The sequence below is a fragment of the Schistocerca gregaria genome, chromosome 8 (genome assembly GCF_023897955.1).
Source record: "Schistocerca gregaria isolate iqSchGreg1 chromosome 8, iqSchGreg1.2, whole genome shotgun sequence".
NCBI lineage: Eukaryota > Metazoa > Arthropoda > Insecta > Orthoptera > Acrididae > Schistocerca > Schistocerca gregaria.
The window spans coordinates 298557993-298578282 of NC_064927.1; the positions used below are offsets into that span (position 1 = coordinate 298557993).

Sequence of the window (20290 nt, forward strand, 5' to 3'; positions counted from 1 at the left end):
AACAACTGAAATAAATCGAAACCAAACAAGTTCACTGCAGAAGAAGAACGAAGGAGGTAAAATGACACAAGTTTTGTTTGTCCTTTGTATGTTGCAAGAAGACTGCACTGTCCTAACACAGGGATATCGTTACCGGAATAGCTAGTTAACTTAACATTTGCGGCACGCAACGGAGGTGTACCCAGCAGTTTGCAAGTCTCTTGATTGATCAGTGAAACTGCAACTCCGGTATCGAGCTGGAATGGTATCACTTTGCCGTTAATGTCCAAGTCTGCAAAAAGTTTATTGTTCTGCTGACGACAAGAGAGACTGTCTCGTGAAACGTGAACTGACACTGGTACATAATCACTTTCGACTTGACGGGATTTCCGGCGATGTCGACGCACACTATTTTTGGGACGAACACAGTCACTGTTAGAGAGAGAGGCACTGCGCGGAGTGGAATGAACTACATGAATTTCCATGGGCGGAGTTTCGCGAGCCTGAGTATCCTTGGTTCGATTCCGATTCCGGCGCGAAGCAAAGGACCTGGAACAGTTTTGAGCTTCCGATCTGAGCTTTTTCTTGCAAACACTCTGAACATGTCCTTTTTTATTACAATAAAAGCAAATAGTTTGGCGTGACGGGCAGTTCTCACGCGAATGTTTAGTAGTACACCGAGGGCATGATTTGATCACTGTATTTGCTTGCCGGCGCGGTACACGTGGCAGAGAGCATGGCGGCAGCGGCGCGGCCGGGCGCGAGGACTGTTTACTGTTCCGTGCAGCTCGCCCGGCGGGCCGGTTAACCTGACACACTGCTGGCGAAGTTTCAAATGATTCCTGAGCAAAGTCAAGGGTGTCCTGCCGATCCAATATGTCAATCACTTGTTGAAGGGAGGGATTTACTAGTTTCAAAATCTGTTCCCTTATACGAACATCAGAAAAATTCTGTGCAATTGTATCACGTACCATAGTATCTGAATAAGGGAGTTCACATTGACACTCAAAAGCACAATCCCTAGTAAGGCCTTGCAAGGTTGCAACCCACTCCCGATTAGTCTGACCTGCCGTACGTTTTGTACGAAAGAAGGTATACATTTTCGCAACTACATTGACTGATTCTTTGAAATATGCGTCTAATGCAGACAGAATTTCTTCGTAGGACAGAGGGGAAATAATTTGACTATCACACGGTACGTACTCACGCCGACGGATGAAAGGAGAAAAGGCTGCCGCTCGTTACCTTGAATTCTGTAGGCGGCGAGATGGAATCCAAATTGGCGGGACCACTCCGTCCAGCTTTCCAGTGCAGCATCAAAAGGTCAAAAAGTGGGTGCAACAGAGTGTTGTGGCTGCGTTAGCGGTGAAGCGGCTGCTGCCGCATCGTTTTGCATCGCACGTTGACCCTGGACGAGCTGTCCAAGGGCATCCAGTAAGGCCTGCGTCAGCTGATTCTGTAAGCGATAAAATTCGGACACTATATCTGGAGATTGTGGCGAAGCCATTACACAAGTAAATCAGGGCAACATAGATAAGAACACTTTTACTCTCGTCGCCAATGTTGTGGTTGGCAGGAGAGCCAACCGTGTTAGTAAAGGAGGCCGAAATGCACGCGTTTTAGCTCACGCAGGCTGGCGTGTGGTCTGGAACATGACAAGGGAATTAGAATTGAGAAAAACTGACGTAGCTGGTGGAATACTTAACTTTAATCCATTAATGACGTACATCACTCTTGATGGTACATGATTTACAATATCAATAGTAACTGATCCTGGCACCTTGCTAGGTCGTAGCAAATAACGTAGCTGAAGGCTATGCTAACTATCGTCTCGGCAAATGAGAGCGTAGAAGTCAGTGAACCATCGCTAGCAAAGTCGGCTGTACAACTGGGCGAGTGCTAGGAAGTCTCTCTAGACCTGCCGCGTGGCGGCGCTCGGTCTGCAATCAATTGATAGTGGCGACACGCGGGTCCGACGTATACTACCGGACCGCGGCCGATTTAAAGGCTACCACCTAGAAAGTGTGGTGTCTGGCGGTGAAACCACAGTATGACTATATGATAGCGGAACAAACAATGCTAGCAGTTACTTCTGTAAAATATCTGGGAGTATGCGTACGGAACGATCTGAAGTGGAATGATCATATAAAATTAATTGTTGATAAGGCAGGTACCAGGTTGAGATTCATTGGGAGAGTCCTTAGAAAATGTAGTCCATCAACAAAGGAGGTGGCTTACAAAACACTCGTTCGACCTATACTTGAGTATTGCTCATCGTGTGGGATCGGTACCAGATCGGCTTGACGGAGGAGATAGAGAAGATCCAAAGAAGAGCGGCGCGTTTCGTCACAAGGTTACTTGGTAACCGTGATAGCGTTACGGAGATGTTTAGCAAACTCAAGTGGTAAACTCTGCAAGAGAGGCGCTCTGCATCGCGGTGTAGCTTGCTCGCTAGGTTTCAAGAGGGTGCGTTTCTGGATGAGGTATCGAATATATTGCTTCCCCCTACTTATACCTCCCGATGAGATCACGAATGTAAAATTAGAGAGGCTCGAGCGCGCAAGGAGGCTTTTCGACAGTCGTTCTTCCCGCGAACCATATGCGACTGGAACAGAAAAGGGAGGTAATGACAGTGGCACGTAAAGTGACCTCCGCTACAGTACGTTGGGTGGCTTGCGGAGTATAAATGTAGATTTAGATGTCGATGTAGGTGTCTTAGCTGCTGTCGCGGCTAATCAGCACATCAGTAGCAGACAAATTGCGTGAGAATCGGGAATCTCAAGAACGTCCGTGTTGAGAATGCTGCATCAACATCGATTGCACCCGTACCATATTTCTATGCACCAGGAATTGCATGGCTAAGACTTTGAACGTCGCATACAGTTCTGCCACTGGGCACAAGAGAAATAACGGGACGATGACAGATTTTTTGCACGCGTATTATTTAGCGACGAAGCGTCATTCGCCAACAGCGGTAACGTAAACCGGCATAATATGCACTACTGGGCAGTGGTAATCCACGATGGCTGCGACAAGTGGAACATCAGCAACCTTGGCGGGTTAATGTATGGTGCGGCATTATGGGAGGAAGGATAATTGGCCACCATTTTATGGGTGGCAATCTAAATGGTGCAATGTATGCTGATTCCTGCGTAATGTTCTACCAATGTTACTACAAGATGTTTCACTGCATGACAGAATGGCGATGTACTTCCAACATGATGCATGTCCGGCACATAGCCCGTGTGTGGTTGAAGCGGTATTGAATAACATATTTCATACCAGGTGGATTGGTCGTCTAAGCACCACACGATGGCCCGCACGTTCACAGGATCTGACGTCCCCGGATTTCTTTCTGTGGGGAAAGTTGAAGGATATTAGCTATCGTGATCCACCGACAACGCCTGACAACATCCGTCAGCGCATTTTCAATGCATGTGCGAACATTACGGAAGGCGGACTACATGCTGTTGAGAGGAATGCCGTTACACGTACTGCCAAATGCATCGAGATTGACCGGCATCATTTTGAGCATTTATTACATTAATGTGGTATTTACAGGTAATCACGCGGTAACAGCATGCGTTCTCAGAAATGTTAAGTTCACAAAGGTACATGTATCACACTGGAACAACCGAAATAAAATGTTCAAACGTACCTAAGTTATTGTTTTTAATTTAAAAAACCTAACTGTTACCAACTGTTCGACTAAAATTGTGAGCCACAAGTTTGTGACTATTACAGCGCCATCTATCAGAAAGCGAAAAATGTGGTCCAATTAAAACTTTCATATTTCTTTATGTACTACTCGAATATGTAATACAAATGGGGATTCCTATTTAAAAAAACGCAGTTGATATCCGTTTAACCTATGGCAGCGCCATCCTGGGGGCAACCATAGCATCTGGTTTCCCGCTTCATGCTATGCAAGTTTAGTTTTTTCTGTAGTTTTTTGTAGTTTTTTCTTTGTAGTATTTCGTGAGATATTTGGCCCGGTCACGATCAATGGACCACCCTGTATGTAAGATAGTTATTTCGCCTATGAGAGGCAGAGCCCACAAGGTGAGTATTAAAGTGAACTTTCACAATGCTGCCAGTGACGAGTGTGGTGTTTGCAGGCCAGGTGGGCAACGTGATAACCAACCGGAACGCTAACCGGCTGGAGTTCGAGCGGCTGCTGGACGGCGCCAAGACGTACATGCGCCACCACAAGGTGCCGGGCGGCATGAAGCGGCGGGTGCTGCGCTGGTACGACTACAGCTGGTCCAGGTAACTACGGCGGCTCGCGGCTGGCAGTCGGCGCCTACATGTAGACTATCCTGCAAGCCCTCTGTGCGTTGTGCGGGTTGCATTCGTATAGTGAAAACTGCATCTGTTACAAGGAAAATGGCTCTGAGCACTATGGGACTTAACATCGATGCTCATAAGTCCCCTAGAACTTAGAACTACTTAAACCTAACTAATCTAAGGACATCACACAAAACCCAGTCATCACGAGGCAGAGAAAATCCCTGACCCCGCCGAAAATCGAGCCCGGGAACCCGGGCGTGGGAAGCGAGAACGCTACCACACGTCCACGAGCTGCTGACGCATCTGTTACAAGGAGTAGACTATTCTCATCACAGGTTTACAGGGTACATGATACTTCTTGGCAAGTTAAAACTGTGTGCCGGACCAAGACTCGGACTCGGGACCTTTGCCTTTCGTGGACAAGTGCTCTACCAACCGAGCTACCCAAACACGACTCACGCCCCGTCATCACAGCTTTACTTCTGCCAGTACCTCGTCTCCTACCTTCCAAACTTAACAGTAGCTCTCCTGCAGACCTTGCAGAACTAGCACTCCTGAAAGAAAGGATATTGCGGAGAGAAGTTTCATATCAGCGCACACTCCGCTGCAGAGTGAAAATATCATTCTGGAAACATCCCCCAGGCTGACACTAAGCCATGTCTCCGCAATATCCTTTCTTTCAGGAGTGCTAGTTCGGCAAGATCTGCAGGAAAGCTTCTGTTCTTCTGTTAAGTCTGGAATGTAGGAGACGAGGTACTGGCAGAAGTAAAGCTGTGAGGACGGGGCTTGAGACGTGCTTGGGTAACTCTGTTGGTAGAGCACTTGCCCGCGAAAGGCAAAGGTCCCGAGTTCGAGTCTCGATCCGGCACACAGTTTTAACTTGCCAGGAAGTTTCATATCAGCGCACACTCCGCTGCAGAATGAAAATCTCATTCTAGAGTATATGATATTATTTCAGTGATTCCTAAATCAAGACAAATTTAGAAATAATTTGAACATATGGGTCCACTTATCAGTATGATGTTGCATCCCTTCTGGCCTGGAGGCATGCACTGATTCGGCTGCAATGGTTGTCATAAAGGGATTGTAGCCTCTGCCGAGGCAAGATGGCGCTCAGCTATTGTAACTGGTCCTGCATAACATGGATACTAGCATTAGGGCGGTGTCCCAGACATGGTACTGCCACAGGAGAGGTAGGTAGGTGTGGTTGGTTGGTCGGTTGGCTCATTTGGGGGAGAGGACCAAACAGTGAGGTCTTCGGTCCCGGTCCCATTGGAGCAGGGAAGGATGGGGATGAAGTGGTCCATGCCCTTTCAAAGGAACCACCGTGGCATTTGCCTGAGGCTTGTTTTGATGGGAATACCTCAGCATCACGCTGATATTTAATAGAGAGACATGCTGTCTGTGGACGAGCATTTCCTGTTGATAAATGGCACCATGGTATTGCCACAGGAGAGGTAGGTAGGTAGGTTGGTTAGTTCATTTGGGGGAGAGGACCAAACAGTAAGGTCTTCCGTCCCATTGGAGCAGGGAAGGATGGGGATGAAGTGGGCCGTGCCATTTCAAAGGAACCACCGTGGCATTTGCCTGAAGCCTGTTTTGACGGAATACCTCAGCATCGCGCTGACATTTCATAGAAACACATGCCTTCTGTGGACGAGCATTATCTGTTGATAAATGGCACCATGGTACTGCCACAGGAGAGGTAGGTAGATAGTAGGTTGGTTGGTTGGGTCATTAGAGGGACAGGACCAAACAGCGAGGTCTTCGGTCCCATTGAAGTAAGGAAGGATGGGGATGAAGTCGGCCGTGCCCTTTCAAAGGAACCACTCTGGCATTTGCCTGAATCTCTTTAGGAAAATCACGCAATACTTAAATCCGGATTGCCCGACGCAGGTTCGAACCGTCGTTCTCCCGAGTCCCTAACCACAGCGCCACCTCGCTTCGTACATGAGAGGTGACAAGTGAGGAGGCAAGATGTCTATGTCACACCTTTGTGTTGTCAGAGTTGCCCCATTCCCTACCAGCCGTGTCCTCAAGTCATACTCATTGGTTTATCACACCAAGACGCCAGGAGTAGTACCGCATTACCCCTCCATCAGATTCTAAGAATGGGACCTCAACAAAGGTCGCCACTTTATTCGCCGACAGTTGTCATTCAGAGCAGGGCAGAACCGTGATCCACCACTGAAGACAATGCAACACCTTCAATCAGGGCTCAATGCTTCCCACTCACAGTCCAAATGCAGCCGTTGTGCTGTGGAGTTGATGGTTGCTGTTATATCCACAGATGAACACACATTTTAGAACAAAAAAATTTTATTAGGTGGAGCAAGGCCACCGCTTAATTTTACAAAAAGATAAACCTCCTCCGAAAACAAAAAGCTCTTACTCAAGCCAACATTTTATAACAAGCCAAAGAATTATGCCATCTTATTGAAGTGAAATATTAGCAACTGAACTGAATTTACGTTCCTTTGTCGGATTTTCTCTCGACGCTTTCTGGTGGATGCCGAGGAAGTAGACGGGGCGTCCAGGGTCGTTGGCCGGCGTAGCGAAGACGTGGCGGCACCTGGACGTTCCGGCTGCGTCGAAGTCTCTTCGGGGCGGCAGTCCGCGGCGGATCGAAAGACGCCTGCTTTCCTCTCTTTCGGCTATTTAACACGGCGGCTCCAGTTTTCCTCCGCTGAATCCTGAGTGATCATTAGCGGCCGTTGGCGATCCCTTATGGGCGGATGGTGACATCACGGTGTGACCATCCCCCCAGGAAAAAGGCTCGTACGCGTGAGTAGTTCGCGGCTGATTGAATGTTTGGCGGGAACGCTTGTAGCGCTGGCTGTCGGAACGCGCCGGTACTAAGTTGCAGGCGCCGCTTAACTCTGCCGCGGTAGCCGACCTTTGCGTTTGTCTGGCTGTGCGCGCCACGGCATCTGCCATGGCACGGGACCTTGTCCGTTTCTTACTAGTCTCTGACCAACTGGGCAGAATGACGGAGAATGTTGCAAGGAGTTAATTACTTGCTCTTGCACGAAAAGCACAGATGTGAAGGTGGCTTCTGGTGGCCGTACGTGGTCTACCTGAACCTTCAAGACGAGTATGTCTGCCCTCGAGTTCTCATACAGTGCGACATCAGGCCTTTGTCTGAATGCATCGCGAAAGATCCACCATGAGCGCCTTTCCAAACTATGTCAAGTGCTGATAACGCTGTCTTGCTCTAGTATGCGCCACCTTCGTTTCCTTCGCAATGATCGCCCAGCATCTGATGCATTTCGCACCCTTTATATACTTATGTTCTGGCAACAACACTAAAAACGAATTACGCTAATGCACTATGGTGAGAGGTCTGTCTGTCACATATGCTAGTTGAAACGCCCTGCTTAAGTCCACAGGACAGAACAGGTAGTTGGAATTGTGGAAAGGGGCCAAAAGAGGGCAGTCAGTTACACATATAACTTTATTTTGTTGTCCAAAAAATACAGCAAAAATTTTTGACCTTAGTTATCGGCTGAATAGGCCACGCTATCTTATGCCTTAAGGGCACAACCACTTAAATTTAAAAACGGCTGAAAGCCATTAACTTAAAATTCAGACTCAAAACAGAATATTGAAGGCACAAGGCCAGCCGGCACGGTAGCTCGGCGTGTTCGGTCAGAGGGTTACGTGCCCTCTGTAATAAAAGAACTGAGTTAATCGATCAACAACGAACTTCAACCGATGTCTTACAACGTCCGGCCCGAGCAGATGCAGCGAGCAAAATGAGATTTTTTTTTTAAAAAAAAAGGCCTCATGTAAGAAAGTTCTATAACTTGGCTAAAGGCCAAACAAATCTAACACTTGAAAAACAAACAAGTTTAATTTAAATAAGGCTGAAGGCCCACGATTTAAGACTGCGGGTAAAATTAATTTAGAAAGAAACACACAATTAGGCTGATGGCCCCACACAGTCTGATACTTGAAAGACAAGAACTTTAATTTACAAACGGCTGAAGGCCGATTACTTAAAACAACTAAAATAATTTTTAGTAGGCAAAAGGTCAAAGCTTTATCTTTAAACAGTATTTTACACAGGCTGAAGGGCCAAACAGTCTAAGACTTAACAAGTAAGGAATTTAAATTTTAAGGCGGCTGAAGGTCCATTATTTAAAAACACAAGTACAACAAACTTTCAAAAGGCAGAAGGCCCAAAGCTTTATCTTTAAACAATATTTTACACAGTCTGAAGACCAAACAATGCAGGACTTGACAAGTAAGGAACTTTCAATTTTAAAGCGGCTGAAGGCCCATTATTTAAAACCCAACTGAAAGCATACAAATTCAAACCATCGGCTATAAGCCATTAAAATACACAATAAGACACAAATAAGAAAAGGCATTACAGCCAGCGGTGCTCAGAAGTTTCCGGCGGCCGGTCTGCACGTTCGCTTAGGGGAGACAGGTAGTCGGCCAAACTATATCCGATTATCCGGCAACCCAACCAAGACTCAGTCAACGGACCGACCGACAAGCGAACATGTCCCACCAGCCGACAACGAAATCCAATCGACACAATGAGAACAGTCGTGACTTGCTGGTAGATTAAGTCAAACTTAACTATCGGGTTCAGGATCGGTGAGCCACGACCTCGTAGCAATGGGAACAGCAGCACACACTCCGACGGAGCGTGGACTCGGCCAGCGGGCTCGGCCAAAACACGCACCGATCGTTCCTCGCTGCTCCACGCCAACCGACCAACTGTCTGCTGGTCTGTCTCCCACTCACTGCTTTACACACGACGGCGGAAAAACGCTCACTGGCTGAGCGACTTCCCTGCAACAGGACAGGACCGAACCAAGCTCTACAAGATGCGCTGAGAGAACCAGTTACACGTCGCCCGATGAGACGACCGACCTCTTAAAGCCAGTACGCCGACAACATTTAAAATAGCTTGGCAATCAAAGTCAAACATACTACACACAGTTTCACGAACACTTGCACGAAGAACTAAACAATTCTAATGGCAGTTACTGTACAATAACAGGAACGAATCACGAATCGGCACACGCAGGCAACCCATAAGCGATCGCCGGCCAACATACACGTCGTCCGACGAGACGACCGACCGACGACCAGCCAAGGTGGTCCGCACTGAAGTGATACGTATCGGCAACCGTAGGGCGACTCCTCGCTGTCCGCGCTTCACTGCAGCCACGCCCCGACTGAACTTCAGCCGCGTCCTAAGTCAAACACTGCCAGGTCAGAACTGCACTGCTAGCGCCTCCCAACTCACTAGCACATCCGAACTAACTTGCTGTCGCCTTCCAAGTACTGCCAGATACAAACTCCCCGAACACACGACAACCGGGAAGTAATAACAGTCAGCAAAGAAAAGATGCCAGGGCTTATATCGATAAGCACCGCTGCTGCCGCTCATGGGCAGGCAAGGTGGCAACTCAGTGACACCAGTGACTGAAATTAACATAACGAGGTGGTCGCACAGTGAAAACAGGATGTAATATGAGATATGGCACAAACACGAACCACGCACGGTTCATTAGTCATTACATGCTGTCCCGTAACGAACACGGTATCTTTCCACTGCTGCTAGTTATGCAAATTTGAAATTCGCGTCTGTGACGACCAGTGTGGACTCGACGTGAGAGGGCGCGCGATCTGCGGTCTGTGAAGCAGTCAGGCAGTCGCGGATAGAATGACTTTTGGCGCCGAGCTCATGTGGAGAACACTGCTAGCACTTGGAAGTCCTGGAAGTCTTGGAATTCTTACCGAGCGCGGCAGGGTCTTTCTATGCAGCACTCGACAGGGCTGGTGAGGCAACAGTCAGTAACCCAAGAAGAACTTTGGCGAAGGCTACATTTCCATTTTTGTAGCAGGTACTCAACAAAACACTCTTCTTTTTAATTGCACGAGGGGCTTTCGCAACACATTTTTTATTATTCACCACTCTTTTGGCTACAAGACCCTATTTTTTCAGTGCAATCTCCGTTAAGTGCGATGGCTTTACGGCACCTTACCGGCAGGGCCTTCTTGTCTGCAAGGTAACGCTCCACTGGCCGACGTTGGAGTTAAGATCTTGCTGGATCAATAACCACCTCATCAACCAAGTACTGCATCCTTTGGAGTCCATCCTTCATGTACCGAAACAGATGTAAGTAGGAAAGTGCGAAATACGGACCGTAGGGTGGATGAAAGAAAACAGTACAATGAATTTCTATGCGCTCATCTCGGATACGTAGATTTGAGTGAGGCCTTGCGTAGTAGAATGAGAAATTCGTTCACATTTTTGTGGAAACGAACACGCTAAAGTCGTTTTTCAAATTTCGTAAGACTAGCACAACAACTTCAGAATTGGTCGTTGTACAAAACAACCCCTTCACAATTTCTTCTTTGGAGCAGCGGTGGTATGGAGTCACTACATGGATTGTCGTTCTGTTTCCTGTGACGTTATTCGAAAAAAATTGTCACTATCAGCTTCGTAACGAATAAGCAATTCGTTGTTCTTTGTGGCCATCTGCTAGGTGTCGAGGAATCCAGCAGGTAGGCTCCTCTCAGTTCCCCAACTGGTGCACGAGGGTGTCAGGTCTACCAACGGAGACGTCCAGTCGAGCTGCTGGGTCGTTGATTCTGATGCATCGATCACCTCGAGGGAGAGTGTCCGCACGTTCCAACTCTGCAGCACTCGTAGCTGTATGCGGCAGGCTGGCACACGGGAGATCATGACAGACGCATCTCCCAACACACTCACCGTGCTTCTGTTTGTTGTCAAGTATTTGTAGCATTCAGCAAGCTGCGACGAATATCTGTGATGCTCTGGTTTTCCGTCAAAGAATACTCAGTGACAGCTCTCTGCTTGGAACTCACCTCCGGTACAGGCTACGTTGAGCGTCGCGACCTATCAGAATTCGTGAAACTGTAGGAGCTGAAGCTGGAATATTTCACGATGTCCCACAACAAATTTGGGCTTTTTTTTTTACAAAGCCGACGTTGGGCCTAACATTGAATTTTAATTGATTCCTGTTTTAGAGTCCGTTATTTGCTTAACAAATTGAATACGTATATTTCCTAGTAAGTATCAACTGTAAGGCACTGCGTCTCAGAATGGCTTTCGTTTTATAGAATAGCCCACGTAATCAACAGGCCTCCCACTCTCTCTCTATGCTTTAGTTCACAGTGTTAGCTCAGAGATAATTAGGAAAGCTATAGAGACAGAACATGATGAGAATTTTGTATTCTGGTATTTTTTAAAACAAATGTTTTATTTACTCCAAAGTTTGGAGTAAATAAAACATTTGTTTTAAAAAATACCAGAATACAAAATTCTCATCATGTTCTCTCTCTATGCTTTAGTTCACAGTGTTAGCTCAGAGCTAATTAGGAAAGCTATAGAGACAGAACATGATGAGAATTTTGTATTCTGGTATTTTTTAAAACAAATGTTTTATTTACTCCAAAGTTGAACAAAATGTTATTCGCTTTTGGCAGAATTTAATTTTTCTTAACTGAAACAAAGTTTCATCAAACACAAACTAGCTTTAACATAACTTCAGTTTTACTTTTAAATCAGAAAGAAATTAATCACAAGTTATCTTCCTTCAGTATAATATCTTTCAGTCTTACATCAAGTTAGCAGTGAAGAAAAATCACTTAAACCTCGAATTAATAAAATATGTGTGACTAACACTGTGGAAGAAGGATCGCATGGAGGCTATTGCACTAAAATATCCTTATTTGTGTAGCTCGCTGATGCAAGATTAAAGAATACAAACTGAAACTGGAGCTATGGCAGCAGTTTAGGATGCACATCCAAAACATATAAGAAGTGATGCAAAAAGAGACAGCCAAAGTTGCAAGTAAAATGGATGTTTATTTAGTCGGGCACCGGTTTTGGGTTATAGCCATTCTCAAATCAAGCAATGCTTGATAAGTAAAATGTCCGTCCTAAATAGCAGCAAATAAAGTGATTACATATGCGTATGATCCCAACTATTGTTTGTTAACGAAGAGGACCCTCCCACAGCGTCAAAGAGCTGCGTTGTGAGCCAGATTTCATCGCTGGAAACAAACGATAGGCACTGGGTGCAAAATCTGGACTGCAGCGTGGATGAGGAAACGCCTCCCACTTGAAAGCATCGAATACTTCTCGAGTGCGATTTCCTATGTGTGGTCGAGTGTAGACGTGCATGAACAAAACGTTTGGGCTCAACCGACCTCTACGCTTCCCTGAATTACTATACTTAAGTTTTTCAAAGTTTGACAATAGATCACAAAGTTTATTGTAGTGCCACATTCAAGCAAATCGACAAGAAGCACGCACTTTCTTATACCAAATAATAGTCGTTATAATCTCTCTTGCAGACAACGGTTACAAGCATTTCCTTTTGTCTTTTGACGGAATTCGTGCGTCCCCACTCCATAGAACGCAACTCCGTCTCTCAGTTCACATGTTTGAGCCAATTAAGTCTCCAGTTACGATTCGATCAAGTAATGAGTCACCATCTTTCTGGCATGAAGTATAAGCTGGCTTTTGTGGGCTTCTGATAAGATTTATGGTGGGCATTTCGCACAATTTGTGGTAGCCCGATTCCGTGCAATGATTTGATGCAAAAAAGTTTTGTGAAATTTGTGGAAAAGTAAACGAAAGCTCCATCATTGTGAATCGGTGGGTTTTTGGATCTTCACGTAGTCTTTTGTGACGAGTTCATCAATGACAATGTTCGATAGTCCATTTCGCTCTTCGTCGTAAACGTTACATCGGCCACTTTTAAACTTAATACACTACTGGCGTTCTCCACGCTCACTTGTGTCCATACATTTACCACATCTGGGGATAAATTTAATCGGTTTATGACTTTTATCAACAAATGCTAATCACTGACCCTACTTCACAATTTACGGAACTTTCATTGTGAATTAACGGGGAAACGACACGTACCTCATGAAGGCGCGGCTGGATGGTGAATGAAAAAAACAAAAGCTCAGACAACGACATGACCACACTGGCGCCACCGATTTCTGCTGCAGGTGGAAACTTTATCTCTTTTCTGCATAGCGCTTCTACATTTTCTTTCAATAAACACTGCCGTATAAAGGAGAAAAACCTGAAGAAATTGCAAACTGTGTGTCATTATAAACAATTGTCTCATTGCTAGATTCGACTTCCATTAATTAAACCACGTTATAACTGTTGCAGTGTTTTTATATCTTTGTACTACATATTACCATGACGGATATTCTACTTGCAAAAATAAATCATATTCAGTAAGAAGTTTTTCTGTATTAATGAACACAGCATACCAAACATCAAGATTCTATCACTTAGTATTTACCTCTTCAGCATCGATGTCGCGAATGAAGCTTTTTTTTTAAGTGCGTTTTTAGAACTGTAATGTGAGGAGAGCCATAAAAACCTGAAAAAATGTGAAATTTTCCAAACAAAACAGTTAACAGCTGGAATTCATTATTTTACGGAATGATAGACATTTACGAAACACATTCATTCTCCTGCACGGCCCACGTAGCAATTGAAAAAAAAGGTAATAAAGTGGGGAGCATGGAACTGCGAAGTTATCTCTGCATAAATATTGCTGTTAATTGGTTCGCTTCGCATTCGTCGAGACCTCCAAGCGAATACGTAATTAATATTTGGCAGTATTGCTTTATATTCATATTAGTGTCCCTTTGAGCAATCTGATCGATATTTAAAATTTGCTTAAACGAAATGAGTGTCCATACCGAATAGTAATATCGCTTCATTATCTGTGTTCATTCTCTCTATAATTCTTCCATCATATTCACTTTTTCAGTTTGTGGTGGTATTAGGGGTTAAATACAACTTGTACAGAATCCAAACTGCAGTTATAAGGGTCGTAGGACGTGGGAGGGAAGCACTGGTTGAGATCAGAATGAGACAGGATTGTTTCCTGTCCTTGTTAATATTTATTCTATACAATAAACAAGACATAAAGATAATCAGCTGGATCTTTTAAATAAAAATTACAGTTCTACGAGAATAAAGAAATAATTTCAGGCTGGTAATCACTTTGTAGCCTTTAGAGACGACAAAAGGCGTGGAATGTCAGTTGAATGGAATGATTAGTGTCTTGAAAAGAGTATAAGATGAATATCAACGCAAGTAAAGTAACAGTAACCAAATTAATTCAGGCGATGCTTCGGGAAGTTGCTTAGAATATGAGGTACTAAAAGAAGCATATGTGATTTGTAGCTTGTGCAGGAAAATAAGGTAGAATGGCCAAAGAACAGCAAAAGCAAGAGAAACGATCCTTAAAGAGACAACCTTTTCAACATATATAAATTTGTTGTGAATTAGTAGCCCATGGAAAAACAGCAATACAGAAACTAAACCTTCTGTTGTTGCCTTCTAAGTTAAGTTAGAAAGTAGAGAACACCATTTGTAGAGGTATTTTAGAGTCAATAACAACTTACATATGCAAGTTCTGGGAGCTAATGGGAAAAAATAAACACAAATTGAGAGCTGTAAAAATGGGCTGTCTCAGTTGTAGAATATCTCTACAATACCGCGTAAGATATACCTCGAGTTAAGAAGTGAACCACATTCAAGAAAACATCGCAGATAGTATACAAAAATGGCAGCTGGCCTGGTACGGGTACTTAATGCGAATGACAGATGGCAGATGGTCAAAGAAGGTCTTGATTTGCCATCCTCAGGGAGAAAAAGCGAAAACCGAAGGTTGTCTGTTTGGATGGCGTGAAGAAGGCCAGGGAAGAAAGAGAAATAAAAGAAGAATAAGAAGCACGGCACGAAAACATGCGAGATGCGAAGTCAGCTGTAGATGTACCACAGGTACGATGACCCGGAGGTCAGAGGAAGGGTTGTCCCAGTTGGAGATGTGCCGTGTATGTCGCCTGAATACTGGGGCTAGATTCAGCCTGTGCTGCGAATGACGATTTCATGTTTCATTAGTGTCGTGTTTTGTTTTCTAGATTCTGAATAACTTTGAACCCATTGAATATTATTTATAGCTGTGCTCTTCATTCCAAAGACCGGTTTTATAACTACTGCAAGCTACATCCACTTCAACCAGCTTACTGAATTCAAGGTTTCCTCCCTCTACAGCTAACCCCTTCCCCCCGTCACACACATTTACCTCCATTTCCAAACTGATGAATTCTCGAAGTCACAAAATGGGTGTTATCAACTGATAAATGATCCATCCTTCTAAGAAAATGGTGCCATAAATTTATTTTCTCAGAAATTCGATCCAGAACCCACAATTAGGTATTCGACGTACCCGACCAATTTTCAGCATGCTTTCGTAGCACAATATTCAAAAAGTTTCTATTCCTCTCTGATGTGTTTATTGACCGCGCATCACTTTCGTTAAAGGCTACCTTCAAGACAAACGCAGTCAGAAAAAGCTTCCTAGCACGTAAATATACTTTTATGATAAGAAATTCAGAAATGCATTTCTTGATATTCCCGCCTTCATTTCGCATCCTGACTACTTCAACCGTCGTACATTATTTTACTGCCCTGTAAGCGAACTTCATGAACTAGTTGTAGCCTATCACTCCCAAATCTAATTCCCAGAGTATCGTCTGGCTATAGTTATTAATGTGTTTCTTCATTAGTTAGTGAAACACAAGCTGAATGTATTTTTCAGAGAATCCATTAGTGCAAGTGGGAAAGATATCGCAGAACGGCAGGGAAAGATATCGTAGGACGGCAGATACTGCCAATCAGAGCATGTTTTATTCTCCATTATAAACGGATTCTCTAAAGCAGTGTTTGCCCTATCTCAGGGTCTTAATTCAGTATGAAAGTGCGCTATCTTCTCGGAGTGTTACGAAGCAATAAAATGTTTTACAGCCTTTTCTGGCCGACAGCTACAACAGGTAGTTCAAATTCCACTAAATATCTTTCATCCTAGTTTCCATCAGCCATTGCCAAGTGGTACCTCATTACTATCGTGTTGTGAAAGGAGTTAGTCTTTGAGGCATGGAATACATTTCAGGTTTATCGATGAGAGATGAAACTGTGATTAAAGCACTGGACTCACATTTCGAAGGAAGAGTGTTCTAAATCTCATCGAGTCATTTGGATATTTGCTTTTTCTGCTCCGTCTCCTCAAGCACGGAAGGTAAATAAGAAAATGGTGGCCTGCTTGGAGAGTCACCTGCGGTGAGCGGATCGGTCGCTCATGGTGGCCACCGAAACCGTGGATTGTGACGCGTTGTGGCATGTCTGTACCCTTCTGTGACGTTGAGCTGGACTTCAAATTTCGTTTCGAGTCAATTATATGAAATGCAGTGAAGATATAACTTAATGGTAAAGATACTCTGATGTTTATCTTCGATCAAAACCTCGTGAAGCCGAATTGGTTAGGAGTTCAATCACCGGTAGATGAAGCCGTGAAAACTGAACCTCGTGACATCACAGGCATCCATTTCCCTGTGGTGACTCCACTTTTTTTTTTACCTGACATTGAAAAATGTAGAATCATGTGTCAAAATTATAAAATGTTTTGGTGGTATCATAAAGATGAAATATTTAAGGTTATTTATTATTATTTATTTATGCTGTGGAAATACATATGCAGTTTACAGCGATATTTACACAATACAAAATAAATATTTATATATAACAAAAGGAATGTATAGGAGTTACGGTCACTAATTATATCACAAACTGATATCCAGAGAGTATACCCAATACAGTGCTATTGGCGAGGCGTTGATTATTTCGTTCCAGCTTCCACTAAAACATCTATTGGAACATTCCTCTACAATGTGTTCAACAGACTGTTCTGCTGCTCCACAGTCGCACGTCGGGGAGTCTGAGAGTCCCAATTTGTACGTGAAGGGCTTAGTTCTTCCATGTCCACATCGGATTCTGTTGAGCACACACCAGGTTATTCTAGGTAGTTGGAAGCATGACATGCCTGTGGGGTCTTAGAGGCCACGGCGAAGTATGCTGGCGTCGTTTTTCCATTTCTCCTTCGACACATTTTCAATCTTGAATGGTTCCGGTTGTCCAGCTATCCAGAATGGTTTTTTTGATTTGACAGGCGTGCTGGGTGGATTGAGCAGTATTTCCTGGACGGGTAAGCTTTGGAAAAGTTTTTCGTTATTAATCTTTTCCCATTCGCGGGCCGCTGCTTCTTGTCGTCTAAATTTTGGTGGAGCGGTGCTATATTTAAGGTTGAATAGCAAGTACCCTGCTTTGTTCTAGGTATTTCTGTTTATTTCTAACTAGTTTTAGGGTTATTGGGCCATCTTCAGGAAACAACTCCCCGCCGTTTGTTAGGGACACCAGCTCTTAGGAAACCAAACGTTATAAGCAAATATACAAACCACTTGTACAGAATGTTGTGCAACAAACTTGTTTTCTTAGCGTTGCAGTTGCACTTTCGGCAATGGTAAGTATGGTTGTAACGCTAAACTTCAGCATTATAACCACATAATACTGTAATAATGTGTAGTTTAATTTTTTATTACGCTTAGTGTAAGCCTTTGCGTAAAGGGTAATGTCAACAGAAAAGAAGTTTGGTGCACATTATTCTGTGCAAGTGGACTGTATCTTTGCCTATAATATTTGGTTGCATAAGAACTGGTCCCTTTCAGACACTATTCATCTTTTTCCTGAATATGACTCAATAAACCGAAAACTAGTTATAAACAAAAGAAAATCATTAGAACAAAATCAGCGAACTTGTTATTCAACCTTAAATACCATATTGTTCTTCCAAGTAGTAACGAAAGAATGCATAAATATAATTTTAAATATTGTGATGGTAATGTTTCTGATGAGGGGGTTGTTCGCGCTTGACTTTGCACAAGAATAACTAGAGTTTTTGAGCTTTCTTTCGAAGAAGCAGCAGATCCAATTAATTTAATGGTATTTCCAAAAGGAGAAGTTATCAGTAATTTTGTCGAGAAGTGCTCTCGCATCCATAAATATCCGGTATTACATGGAGGTAGATCTCTGGAAGCACATATGCTCCCTGCTATGTAAACAAACGCGACTGCCGCGGGAGTGTCATTTACCATGGGTACCCACGAAAGTGCGCCGCATGTAACTCTCCCGGTCTCACGTTCGTGTTCACTGCATGCAGCGTTGTGTGACACAAATACCACCTGGTGAGCCTGTGCCCCCCCCCCCCCCCCCCGGCCTTTGTCGTAGGCATCTTTTGCAGTCGGGCACACAAACAATAAATTTGGAACCAAGAGACCACACCAAATGACGTTGCCACCCATATCACAAGTGCAAGGGAAACGAACGTCCCTACAAAAGTGATTCGTTCATATCCTCATGAAACTGAGAGGCTCTCCACAGCCAGAACGGAAGTAGTACTGACAAATGGTGCAAAGCCTGAAACACTATCTACAAGTGACGGATATCCTGTACAAGGTTCAAACCTGATCCTGCACACTATGGAAAAACAATGCAGGGTGCACTTCCCTAAGCAACAAGGAGAAGAAACGGAGGCTACAACATATCGGTGTGCACATGTAGGACCCGTAAATCGAAGGAAATTAGTAGCAAGCTAAATGCTAAGTCTCTCAAAAATCGCGACTTGAGGTAGCATTATTCATAGCACATGCACACCGAAATGAACCTGACCATCAAAGCTACCTCTAACTAGGAGTCTCGCGGGAAGGTTTTCTAAAGGATGTGCGAATAACTGGGCAAAAGCCCTTCCGATGAAACTCTGAACGTCACACTAGTCTCTATGCATCTGAAAGACCGTATAGATGACATGGACGGTACTATGGCAGACAAAGATATGGTGGAGCTATCAGACTGCATAACAGAGACGTCATAAGTTCACAAAGAAAAGTGCCACATTCTGCTAGATTTGATAATGAATAGAGGAGACTCACCAGATTGTTTTGCAAATGATGAATATTATTAGAAAAAACATAAAAAAGTGCTAATGAGGTATTTCATGAACCATCTTAACATCAACAACACCAAGAACCTACTAAAGCTAAACAGTTTGCAAGAGTTTCTGTATTATAACACCCCAAATATAGAGCCTCTAATGACATCCCTTTTGACAACAAAAGATAAAAAAAATAGTTGTCCTGACCTTGACGGTAGCTACTGGCAAAAAAATATTAACACTGTTGAAAGTTTAACCAACAGAAACACTAGGAAACTAACAACATCTATTCCACGAAAAGAGCCAAATGAAAGACTATCAGATGATCACTTAATCTACGAAGCATGAAACTCTAAATAAGGAATTCAAAATGTATGCTTTACGAAGGTTAAGACCCAGACGAGATAAAGTGATCAGAGATAACATTTATCCCAGAAAAGAGCTGTAGCCGGATCGAGCTGTAATTTCGCTGATACTAGAATGAAAAACTTCAGTGGAGATGTTAATTAGCTCTCTTGTCACGATAGAAGCACGCTTATTGACCGATATCAGATTGTCTCAGACCGATCTGGAATTTTAATTATTTTCAAGTATCGTCTTGACGTATTAGTCAAAGTTTTGAAAAAAAGTTGATACAACATTTATCGTTTAGCCAGACAACGGAACAGATACTATACGCGACGGAAAAATAACTCGTGTGATACTTAATCAATTCTGGGACTTAGTCGTCGTGATCTATGATTGTCATGAACATTGAAGGACACAGCAATGTACCAGACGCCGACATAAACTCTACAAATAGACTTGAGTAGGAAATATGTACACGCAATCATGAAGAATTCCCAGGTACGCCGTGTTGTCGGACATCATTTAACTGAACTTTATTGTGTAGCTGTGAATAATTATTTTCTTGATAGAAGGCCGAAGCTAAAAGTGATTGCCATTGTTAACAGGGAACAGTAATTGAACATTGTATTACGGCGCTTTCTGTACGTTATTTAGAGAATACATTATCTCTGGATTTAGGACGTAGGGGTTGTTGAATTAGCACCGTAGCGACGCATTAACGACGTTTTAATACTTCACAATTCAACATCCTCGCATGATTATAATGTGACATCGGCTTGAATGGTGGAACTTGTAATTCGAGATATCATATTATC

General features: G+C 43.8%; 1 protein-coding gene across 1 annotated transcript in view; it reads left to right on the top strand.

Annotated features, from left to right (window-relative positions):
• Positions 1-20290, top strand: part of LOC126285155 (cyclic nucleotide-gated cation channel alpha-3-like) — an 884508-nt gene that overhangs the window by 676118 nt on the left and 188100 nt on the right. Inside the window, exon 12 of the mRNA XM_049984467.1 lies at positions 4098-4248. Coding sequence (XP_049840424.1) covers positions 4098-4248 — 151 coding nt within the window. The remainder of the gene's footprint in view (positions 1-4097; positions 4249-20290) is intronic.